Source organism: Dermacentor albipictus, chromosome 3 (assembly GCF_038994185.2).
Source record: "Dermacentor albipictus isolate Rhodes 1998 colony chromosome 3, USDA_Dalb.pri_finalv2, whole genome shotgun sequence".
NCBI lineage: Eukaryota > Metazoa > Arthropoda > Arachnida > Ixodida > Ixodidae > Dermacentor > Dermacentor albipictus.
In genome coordinates this window covers 1429287-1441560 of record NC_091823.1, presented here as the reverse complement: position 1 = coordinate 1441560, position 12274 = coordinate 1429287, and the positions used below count along the sequence as shown (strand labels likewise).

The 12274-nt window shown below is 48.9% G+C and overlaps 1 protein-coding gene across 2 annotated transcripts in view; it reads right to left on the bottom strand.

The window, feature by feature from the left end:
• larp (La related protein) overlaps positions 1–2162 on the bottom strand; it is a 96147-nt gene extending 93985 nt beyond the window's left edge. Inside the window, exon 1 of one of the 2 annotated variants that reach the window (XR_010570108.2) lies at positions 1670–2162. Coding sequence is in view for 1 of the 2 variants with exons in the window: in XM_065453944.2 (XP_065310016.1) it covers positions 1670–1982 (313 nt within the window). In the remaining variant the exon portion in view is untranslated. The remainder of the gene's footprint in view (positions 1–1669) is intronic. The other variant, XM_065453944.2, reaches the window with a different exon arrangement.
• Positions 2163–12274: the final 10112 nt, after the last annotated feature.

Genomic DNA, 12274 nt, shown 5'->3' with positions numbered 1-12274 from the left:
CGTAGGTCCAAGAATTTGGTATCCTCGGAAACCTTGTGACTTTACGAACACTATGATATAATATATTGGTAGTGTTCAGCAAGATTTCCGCATGATAACATTTAAAAAACGGAGCATGATGCGATCTGGTACTCACTGCTCTCAGATGCTTGGAGCGTTCCTCTGCACTGAGGAAAGATCCAAGCATGCCAGAACACTGCCATACTCTTGGTTCACCTATATGACTAAGTTTAGTGTACCAACTTTTGATGCTGCCAGAGTGGGGGGCTCAAAGTCAGTTTTGACCTCCAGCTGTTCTTAACACGAGTGTTATTGCACAGTGAATGCACAATTAGTTATGGAAGTCACTTTGCTCCACAGAAGCTACCTACCGCAGTGCTTAGCCCATCTGCTTGGGGCCCTGAATACCCAGAGACACCCAACTGTCTGCGCTAGCCACACAGAAAGCCTCAATTTCTGTTTTGTAATGATTTTGCAAACGTGGCATATGACATAGGCGTAACATCAGCCAAAGATGCATCAACTACCAGTTGCATAAAAGAGTTGCATTAACATCAGACATTTTTCCAATTGAGTCACGAAAGAAGTCTGTAAACTTCCCCAGACATCTTATAAGCAGACAACATGCAATTAGAGATGTGCAACCTCACTGTGCCATATTCCATGCCTTTGAAGTGCACAAATTTTTACGCACAGCATCTAGAAGAGTTAAATACCGGTGTCACACCGCGCACTTTCGATGGCGATCAAGCCCTATCCGGATCGAAATTGACCGCGATTGACTCCCTCGCGCAGCTTGCGCAAAGGAATCAACCGCGACCGAGAAATTGGATCCGCATTGGGCTTGATCGCCATAGAAAGTGCGCCTTGTGACAACCGTATAAGACATGTCGGGCAAGGATTGCGATATGACATCACAGTGACTTTCCTCACTATACGGAACGCGCCGCCAGCAAAGCAAATCGGCTGTCTCAATGGTCATGTCTCCAAATTAGACCCGACTGCCGGCTTCACAATAACCAGAAGGAAAAGGCACATGACCAAATACTAGCACCAACTGTGTAACGTTTTTCATCGAGAAGGTGTGCGCGCCATGATAAGCTGGAATGCTTCCGTTACAGCTTGCAATGGCTAAGCTTTATTGCCGAAGTGTAAATGACAAAAACAATCGCAAGCAGCGGGTCACTAGACTGGAATGTGGGGTGCGAAAGGTGATCGTTCTGTCATAGTTGCGCAAACCGCCGCTTTAAGCCACTGGGGTATGTGATGTGCGTTTCAATGCCGGCCTTTCGGCGAAACAGCGCGCACCGCTCTACGTGCACGACAATCCAGCTAACACACTTGTGCCTTGTCATCGTGCAAAAAAAACAAAACAAAGGAACCTCAATCTGGCACAGCCGGCTCGTAACACAGACCGGACAAATATCGCGGATACGGCGCGGAAACGGGCTGTCAAGTGTGCGTCACGCACGCTTAGGCGAGGCGAGGCCCTCAGTGTGAAACGACGCACGTGCGGCACCACGCGTGACTTCTCGTCACACGCATTCGTACCAAGTGGGGAGCGTGTGAGACGCCCAGCGGGCCGCTTCGTGGCAGCAACCTACCATTCCGCCTGCGCGCGTGGATCGGGGCCGAGCTGCACGCGCGCGCACTGTACGCGTCCACTCACCTGCGGTGCGGCTGGCGGCGGCGGCAGAGCAGGCTGCTTGCGCATTACGCTTCACCCAGGGGTTAGCCCTGGGCGCATCGGCGGCGACCTGCGCGCACGAACCGGGCCGAACCATATTGCTGCTTAGGCCTAGGCTCTGAGTGGGTCCACCGGATACTGGTTCTGTTATTCCGTTAGAAACAGCAGCTGGCTCCTGGGAGGACACGCGGGCCGCGGCTTGGGCATACGAGGCGCCGGTGTCTTTCGATGCTTTCGGTTCCGTCACATTTCCACCGCCGGACTGCGCGCGGCCACTCGCCACTACCGCCGCCATGACGGCACCAACGGCACGCTGCCAGCTCCGCCACCTGGCTCAGCAACGACACCCGTGGCAGCCGTCGTCCTACGACCGCTACGACTACCCTCCAGAAGTAAATTCCGTCAGCTTCCGTTGCTTCAACAGCGCCCAGGGGTGGCAGGAAAATGTCCGAGAATATGTCCTGCCATGTCTCTCTATACCACATCTATACCACAAAACACATACGAAACTCTATGCCACAAAAAACCTACAATCATAGAGTTTATTCCTATGGCGTCTTGCGCTGGAGTTTGAGGTATAGTGGCGGCGCCTGGTGGCGGCGCAGGAAACGACATCTGGGTCGTACCAGCTTGGGGCGTATTGAACCCTGGCTGTGGCGAAGCACGTTTTTAGGCCGAGTTTTGCGTCGATTCGCACTTTTTTCTGCCCTGTTGCGAGTGCGAAAAGGCTCGTCACTTCTCACAGACCACGCTGCGAGCTAAACGGACTCTCCGTGAGACGTAATTCTGGAAGCAGAAGAAATCGGTGACGCCGATCCGGAGAGACCTAGCCCAGCCTCGAAAAGGCGTCACCGTCATTACTTCTGCGTCGTGGGCTGCCATGAACAAGAAGGCCTGAATCCCAACATCAGATTCTACCGTTTTCCTTCAAGGCCTCACGAAGTGGAGCGTCGGGCGCGCTGCATAACTGCAGTTCGTCGCACTGAGTAAGCGAAACTTCGCGCCATGCTGACTGCTTCGCCTGTCTTGAAGCTTGCTTGATTATCTGCGTTCTAATGTTCGGTCTTTTGCACCTACAGTCCCGACAGCAGACCGACATAACAGCAGGAATGGCTGGTAATTCACGATTCGAGACCCGGCCACAGCGACAATTAACAATTCGACCGATGCGAAGTGGTGAAGTGACCAGGTGTGTGCAAATGAGCACAAATGGTCGGGCTCATTCGATGACCATTCACTACTCCACTACGAGCAGCACGTGCAGGTTAAGAGAGTTAAATGCGCTCATCCTTGATCTCAAGCCAGCACGTTGAGGCAGCGCAGCAATCGATGTTCGAGCGCTGTCATTAAAACCTACATCAAGCGAGCAGCGCACGAGCTCGCGCTGCAGCGCGATTCGCACGTACGTGCGAGCTCATATGCATTGCATCAGTTATTACCAGTTACTAAAAGGGACAGATGGCCGCTACTACAACGCAGGCATAACTACTTGTTTAGCGGCATGCAGTCAACAAAGATTGCAGGAGGCCTGCCGTTTCGCGGCATGTCGAAAGACCGCTGCCATCGCAGTGCGTATATACGATCGTGCGCTCGAGCAGTTCGTACATCGCGGCGCGTACCGTCGTGTGCTCGAGCAGTTCCGTACACATGATCCCTCATTATTGCTGCTGTGGATTAATTTATAGCAAGCATTTCCTCGCGTTTGTGCGCCTGAATCTAGCAGCTAGCGTGCAAACCTTACCTGAAGTTCCACTTCGTACGCGACTCGCTTCACTTGCGATTGACACGGTGCTAAAACTGCTAAAACTTCGCCGCCTAATTCTTGAACGGCGTACACGTATTCGGCACTGCATAATTTCTTGCCTTTACGCAGCGTGCCACCCCTGAAAAAATCTTCGGCGCCCGATATTCGCTGCAGGCCGTGAAACAACACAACCGAAAGTGGCGGGTCCATATTGTAAACGTGCTTTCCGAAGCAGACGACCGAGCTTGGTAGGACCCAATTTAGCACAGAGGGCGCTTTTTAGCACCTTTTTCGCAGCGCCCCCTGGGCAATGCAAGAGCCCCATATGCCTATACCATCCTATACTACTTGCTGGCTCTGGCAGCCGTAAGTCGAAAACCCAAGAAGTCCAGCTACAGAACACTTATTACGGAAGCTGTACCATAGAATGAAGAACCAAATGGCTGTACCATACAGTTTCATATTAGTATAGATAGAGGGAAATATGGCGCTGCGATCGTTCAACCACGACCTACTGAACTCCAGACCTGCACAGTTCTCCCTCCTCCAGCATGCCTGGTCTAGTTCGCCCATTTTGCCGCTAGGAAAAGAACGTACGAGCAAAGTGGCGCTAGTTATTACTTGTTCGCTGTCATCTGCTTTTGCGTGTTCAGCGCTTGTCTTGCCATTTCGGCAGACACAAAGCGCTTGTATTGGTGGTAAGTGAATAAATTCACAAATATACAAAGGAAAACATATTTGCGAATGCTCTGCGTTTGAATAGTGAAACTAGAAAAGGAAGAGCGGTGCAAGAAATGTAAACAACGAGCATAGGTGGCAGCTGCAATACGCTAGATCGACGGCATAAATTTCGCTTTTCTAGCCTCTGTAAAAGACTGGAAAAATTGTTTTAAAAGATTCATAGGATAATCTAGCTTTCTTTAGTTGATTACAGATAGCCTAATGTCGTAGATGACATTAGGACTGCTGTGTGCCGTAGGAAAGGCAGATGATCTGGTAAAAGTATAGTAAAAGTATTCAGGAGTAAGTCCTCCGCCCGAAATGTGCAATAGGCTGATCGATTCTGTTTCAAGGGAAGGTGAGCATATCTTGTTTTTAATGTCGTTGGATGTCTAGCTCAGTAGAAAGCTTGCAAAAAATTAAGCGATCCTGCAGTGCTTTAAAACGTGCTGCACTGCATGCAAGCCTTAAATCGTCGAAACTCTTTTCAAACTGTAAAGCTAGCTTTTCTGCGTGGTACGGCGGCTGCATAACGGTGGTGCCTAAGATACGTACGCAGTGAAGCTGTGTGCGTAATTCACTTTTTGAACTCACGACGCACGGACAACTTTTAAGAGTTAAAATTAGACGTCATTCTGTCGTCGTTATTACTCATCTTCATTGAGTATCAAAATCATTCATTCGTATCAAAGTCAAATCATTCTGTCGCCGAAATATTACGGTGGTTTCAAGTTCCTAAAGAGCGCAGAAGCGAATTTTACAACATGTACAATGAAACTGTTGTGTACGTTGTGAACTCTATACACAATGTGATTTATAATAATCTGCTTGAAAAGGGCAATAGCAGCAGCTATATAACGGTATGTTAGAGAGCAACGGACTACTCGCTCCGACATTTTTTTAGGTCCGGGCAGTCAACTTTTGGAGCCAAGTGACAGATCAAAGCCTTGTGACATCACTGTCACTGTGTTAGCAAAAATCAACTAGACAAGCAGTTCGTCACAACACAACAGCTGACGCCGCACAGCCGCCCACCGCGTAGCTGATGGATGGATGGATGGATGGATGATTGTGGCTCAACCCTTTGAATCGGGCGGCGGCGACGCGCGCCACCTAGCCTTTAATGGTTCTATATGCATGCATACCTATGTATTTACTCCTTTACTTTTGCGTTGATATTGTCCACCAATCAGATAGCCTCCGTTTAGTTATTTATACCTGTTCAAAGTCTATACTACTTTCACTGTCTTTAAAACCCAAGGCTTTGAATAGTTCCCCGTTAGATTCAACTGCAGGGTGAAGTTGTTTACAAGCAAGTATCAGGTGTTCCGCCGTTTCCTCCGCCTCTCCACACGCCTCGCATACCAAATCTATCTCCTGGTATCTGGCTCGGTACGTTTTAGTCCTCAGTACACCTGTCCTGGCTTCGAACAACAATGAGCTTCCCTTAGAGTTATCGTAAATATTTTCTTTGGCTATTTCTTGCTTAAACGACCTGTATGTCTCCAATGCCGATTTGGTTTGCATCTCTGTACTCCACATACGCCTCTCTGCCTCCTTAACCTTTTTCTTGACAGATGATTCCTTACTTGTTCCCCCGCTACTGCCCAAGTATTTGCTTGTCAGTTTTCTAGTTCGCTTCCCCCACCTCGTGTCGACATTCCTCGTGTATAAGTAACTGAAAACCTTCCTAGCCCACCGAATTTCCCCCATTTTTCTCAATCGCTCCTCAAAGGCTATCTTGCTACCAGCCTCTCTGCCCTCGAAAGAAGACCATCCCAGATCCCCCTGAACTCCAAGATTTGGTGTCTTGCCATGTACGTGCTCCCAGAGCGAGCCTACCCACCCCACGTTGCCTAATTTCCAACTGTTGCCGGGTCTCTGTTCTAATACATAGAACTGCATTGGCAAAAGTCAGGCCTGGTACCATTAACCCCTTCCATATCCCTCGTACTACCTCGTACCTATTGTAGTTCCACAGTGCCCTACTCTTCATAATCGCTGCACTTCTATTACCTTTAGTCGTTAGATATTTTTCGTACTCTGTCAGATACTCAATGTCATTATTTATCCACATCCCAAGGTACTTGTATTTATCGACTATCTCCAGCGTGGCCTCCTGTATCTTATGCTCGCCGCAACTGTTATCATTAAAAATCATGACTGCTGATTTTTCTTTGCTAAACTTCAAGCCTAATCTGTCTCCTTCTGTACCACATATGTCCATTAATTCCTGCAGATCTTCTGCATTGTCAGCCATTAATACAATATCATCCGCGTACATCAGTCCTGGTAATGACTGTTCAATCAATTTTCCTTGCTTGAGAAATGATAGGTTGAAGCCGAGTACGCTTTGCTGTATTTTGGCCTCTAGACCTTGTAGGTATACAGCATAAACATCAGAGGCGACAATGGGCACCCCTGCCTAAGCCCCCGCCGAATCATTACAGGCTCCGAAACCTGCTTTTCCCATTGTATAATCACCCGGTTACCTTTATAGATATCTTTTAAGAAATTGGTTACTCCATCTTGCACTCCTAAAGTTTCCAGAATGCCCCACAAGCCCTCTTGAAGTACACTGTCATAGGCTCCCTTGATGTCCAAAAAAGCCAGCCATAGGGGTCTGTGTTCCTTTTCAGCTATTTCAATGCACTCTGTTAGCGAGAACAGATTGTCTTCTAGCCTCCTACGCTTCCGGAACCCATTTTGTAGCTCTCCAAGTACCCCCTCGTTCTCTACCCATGCCTGCAGTCTGTCCTTTATAATCTGCACAACCACCCTGTAAACCACTGACGTCACTGTTATAGGCCGGTAGTTATTTATGTCAGCTTTGTCCCCCTTTCCCTTATATATCATTCTCATCCTACTTATCCTCCATTCGTCAGGTACTTTACCATCCACTAGCATTTTGCTCACCACCTCCCTCAATGCTTTCTTAGATTTCGGGCCCAATTTCTTTATTAACATAATTGGAATACCATCGGGGCCTGCCGATGTGCTACTTGGTACCCTCTTCTCCGCCCTTTCCCACTCTTTTTGTCCAAGCGAAAGCAGTGGGTTGACCGGGCTATCCCTCTCCGACGTACTGCATGTACCATTTGTCTGTTTTGTAAATTTTTCCCTCATCATGGTTCCTATATGCTCCATTGCCTCCTCTCCTTCTAACCGAGTACCTTGAGCTGTTACTATATACCTCTGCTCTAGGCTTGTCCTATTACCCAAGGAGTTCAGATGTTCAGACGAACAGGTTATAAAAGCGCCACCTGCGGCCGTCGGTTGAACGAAAGTGGGCGCAAGCTGCTCCCATAAAAGCCTGATATCTGTGCAAGGCTGGAGTTCCAGTAGGTCGTGCGCATAAATCTGGCGCTACCGTCTATGGGGGTTTCATAAAGGGGCACCGTGCCGTCATGGGAATGACGGTATATGTGTTGTGCGCGTCTCTCTGTTTCCTCCTTCCTTGCCGTTGCGCTGTACACTCTCGAAGATGTTCGTTTATGCAAGTTATTTCTGCAACAGCACAGCCGCTTGTTGACAAGTGCGCTTGTATATACTGAAGCATTGTGTTTTTCACTCTAGACAAAAGAAGACGAGCTAGAGCAACGGAGAAGTTATAACTGCTTTATTGTCCGTGTAGGAAAAATAATACTCTTTGTTGTTGTAATCACAGGCGCAGTACTTTCCTGGCGAGAGGCTTTTGCGCCATGCGTACAAGTCGCTCAACTGACAGGTTAATATCTCCTGCCCAGTTTGCATGGGACCGGTCGCAGGAGCTTTCTCAGGAAAACTTTGCACACTTCCATGGTACGGCCCCTCCGCTCCGCAAGTCAGCTCACGGCATTGCAAAAGGTGCTGAAGAAAAAATTCTATACACCGCCGCTCCTTTATCATCGAAGTGACGACAATTTCACCAGTTGAATGGCCAACATATATCTTTGCAGCGTTGAACGGCAGGGAAGCTTGAAAAGATTTCTGGATCTTACATGGTCATATCCTTTGCTTGAGCAAGCCTTCCAAATTACACACTCCCTTAGAATGACGTTACCACGTTTAGGCTTCTTCATGGAGATACTGCGGACTTGGTTCTTAATGAACTCGGCAGCCTTGTCGCCTTGTGCAACACCATCGACGTACCTTCGTAAAATAGGCAATGTCCTTGTTCTTTAAAAAAAAATTGTGCGCGCGCCTCAGCTCCATCGACTTTCTCTTGAAGTGCCTGTAGCGCTCCTTTAAGACGTGCGGCCTTCGCTTGTACGCGGCGCGTTCAAGCGAGTGAAGTTTGGCATGATGCATCTGCAAATGATGCAATTTCAGCACAGGTTTCAACCACTGGCTGGGTGTTATTAGACATTACGGTTTCATTGCTGTCAGGCAGTGAGCCGGCCGTTTTGACTAACAAAACAGGCTCGTCATGTGAAGCAACAGTGCCCGCCCATTTTGTCCGTGACTGCGGATCACCCTATCTTCTTTCCAAGCGCGGCCGCTTCTTCCTTGGAGCTGACGTGGTCCTCGTGCTCATGTAGCTGTGATAACTGGGGAACACTGTCGGCACCGCAGTTGGCAAAAGCACCGTCAACTTGGCGGTCGCCTTGTAGTGGCGCTCTGTAAAATGCAGAGCACACACCAATGACCTGTCATTTGGCTGCTATATTGTTCCTTTCCCGCCAGGTCCTTCCCGGGAAATGTTTCGCAGCCATGCTGCCCTGCGTTCTGCGTCGCTAGGGAAACTCGTGGTAGCGGATTTGGGTGTTCTTAGCATTCGTCGTACACAGCGGCACGCAACAGTTGCGCGGCATTGTGCCGCAAGCATAAAAGATCACGCAGGCGTGAACTATCTTGAGTGACACTAAACAGTAACGATGCACGCGAATAAAAAAAAATTAAAACGACTGAGCTGCGCGCTCTTTTTAATGCTCGCTCCTTCCCGCCAGTGCCTCGCGCGGGCTGGATGGATGGATGGATGTATGTTATGAGCGTCCCCTTTGGAACGGGGCGGTGGGTTACGCCACCAAGCTCTTGCTACTATACTGCCTAATATCCTACATAGGTTAAACAATGAGAAAAGACAAAAAAAAACACTATATGAACTACCACGCCCAAATTTTGTGATCCCCTATTGCGAACTGTGCTTTTGTACGTCTCCGTCTTTTGTCGTTTCCCTACTTTTCTTCCACCAATCCTCCAGTCGCTTCTTACTAATGTCTATGGCGGACATGTTTGCTTTACCACTGCTCCCTCTGAACCCAAGGGCTTCAAGGAGGCCAGTGGTGCCTAAATCGACCGCTGGGTAGACGTCTTCACATTCTAATAAAACATGCTCCGTAGTTTCCAGAGCTTTACCGCAGCAAGCACATGCTTCCTCTTCCTTCTTATATCTCGCTTTATAGGTGCGTATTCTAAGGCATCCTGATCTCGCTTCGAAAAGTAATGAGCTTCCCTTTGAGTTATCATAAATGGTTTCTTTCCTGATTTCGTTTTTTCCTCTTAAGTAGTTACTCATGGCAGGTTTCTTTTCCATTGCCGCCACCCATGAGATTAATTCAGCTTCTCTGACTTTCCGCTTGACCTTTGTTGTTGTGTTGTCCACCCTACAGGCCGCATACTTGCTGGTAAGCTTCCTAGTTCTTTTCCTCCACTGTGAATCAATGTTTTTCCTGTACAGATACCTGAACACTCTCCCAGCCCATTTACTTTCTTCCATATTCCTCAGCCGTTCTTCATACCCAATTTTACTGCGAGCTTCCCTCACTTCAAAACTAGTCCAGCCCATATCACCCTGCACACACTGCGCTAGTTAGTTGTCGGGCTCTCCCAACAACTAGCGCCCTCCTCGCGAAAAGCGGCGACAACTGTAAACTCCGCTTCCACGCTCTCGCCCATAGACGGTGGTGCGACGCGGCAGGCCGCACCTGTGCGTTTTCATCGAGCGGCCGTGCTTCTTACGTAACATGTAGTCGTACACACAATAACAACTTCTCATAGTTAAACAAAACATGTTTTCGCGTACCCAGGTAGCACACAAAGTCTTGAAAACGTCGTATTAAAGGGACCCTGAAACGATTTTGGCGATTTTCTACAAACGTACTGAGTCGTTAGAGTAGGTTCTTCTGATCATTAATTGATGCATCTAAGTGCTCTGCGTAAAGCGTGTAATTTATTATAAGGTTTTAAAAATACCCATCGCTGCCGATCGCAGCGCACTGCTCGGCGGAATTTTAAGCCGTCCCTACCCATATGATGCAAATAACCCATATTACGTCACATGGGCGAGCTATCTGATTGGCTGACCAGGGCGCGTGGTCGATAATTTTTCCAACTTTACGGAGAACAAATTATGCTCGTAATAGTTGGAATGTTAGTTACTTTGTTTTTTTAAAAAGAAAGTAACTTAAAGAGAATACACAAGAATAGTTTTTTAGTACACTTCAGCACTTCCGGCACACAGCAAGTGTCGTCTGCCTGTGTTACAACGTACTCCATTTTGACGAGAGCTCCGCGGTCAGAGTCGGTCTCAGTCTTTTCGCGAGCACTATGATTCGACTTTGTTGCCTTGTGGACTGCAAACATAGCGACCTGCAAACCGCGAGTCCAGTATTAGGGCAAACGCAAGCGCAAGGGGACAGGGTCTGGCCGCTTGACTGTGCCGGGATGAGCCACGAGATGAGCAGAAGGGCAAATGTAAACGGTCTGCATGGTGCGGCCACCTGGTGGCACAGAGCTCAACCATACACAGTAGCAGCAACGAAGTGTATTCTTTGCTGCTGTTGTGTATTTTTCGCAGGAGTGTAATCATCAACACGTTGATTTAAAAATGTTTAAAATGCTTTACACTTGGTTAGAGCAATATTAGCGCTTTGTTTGACTGGTTAAGCGCTGCGCCAGCAAGTGTCTGGACCGTGCAGACCGATCAGGCTGCTCACGTACGTCTACGCTAAAGTTCCTTCATCAGCTTGAGTTTATGCCTCCAGTCATTTGCCGAAATGACCAGCTTGCCAGTTTTTAGCGGAGTACCGGACACGTTCGGCGCTACGACAGAATGCTCGCAACGCACGCTGCTTCGATAGCTCTCGGCCGACGGCCAAGCGGCTAGCGGAGAGGTCTCGCGCGGGAGGGGGCGTGCTCCTAAATAACCGGAAGTGAGCGATGTGACGTCGCATCGTGACGCTGAACCAGTGAAGGCGGAGCTTAGCGCCGCTCGCTCGGCGAGCGAGTTGAGGAGGAAAAGCATAGCTAGGGAGGAGGGTAACTTCTAATCGCTTGCAGCTCCATTAATACGTAATGCTTCACTTAAATTGTGGTGCGGATGTTCTACTTAAAGGGCCCCTGAAACGGTTCGGACAAAATTTGTAGGCGCGTAGGGTACAGCTTAAGTAGAACATTCGCACCACAATTTAAGTGAAGCGTTACGTATTAATGGAGCTGCAAGCGATTAGAAGTTACCCTCCTCCCTAGCTATGCTTTTCCTCCTCAACTCGCTCGCCGAGCGAGCGGCGCTAAGCTCCGCCTTCACTGGTTCAGCGTCACGATGCGACGTCACATCGTTCACTTCCGGTTGTTTAGGAGCACGCCCCCTCCCGCGCGAGACCTCTCCGCTAGCCGCTTGGCCGTCGACCGAGAGCTATCGAAGCAGCGTGCGTTGCGAGCATTCTGTCGTAGCGCCGAACGTGTCCGGTACTCCGCTAAAAACAGGCAAGCTGGTCATTTCGGCAAAGGACTGGAGGCATAAACTCAAGCTGATGAAGGAACTTTAGCGTAGACGTACGTGAGCAGCCTGATGTCTGCACGGTCCAGACACTTGCTGGCGCAGCGCTTAACCAGTCAAACAAAGCGCTAATATTGCTCTAACCAAGTGTAAAGCATTTTAAACATTTATAAATCAACGTGTTGATGATTACACTCCTGCGAAAAATACACACCAGCAGCAAAGAATACACTTCGTTGCTGCTACTGTGTATGGTTGAGCTCTGTGCCACCAGGTGGCTGCACCGTGCAGACCGTTCACATTTGCCCTTCTGCTCATCTCGTGGCTCATCCCGGCACAGTCAAGCGGCCAGACCCTGTCCCGTTGCGTTTGCCCTAATACTGGACTCGCGGTTTGCAGGTCGCTAGGTTTGCAGTCCACAAGG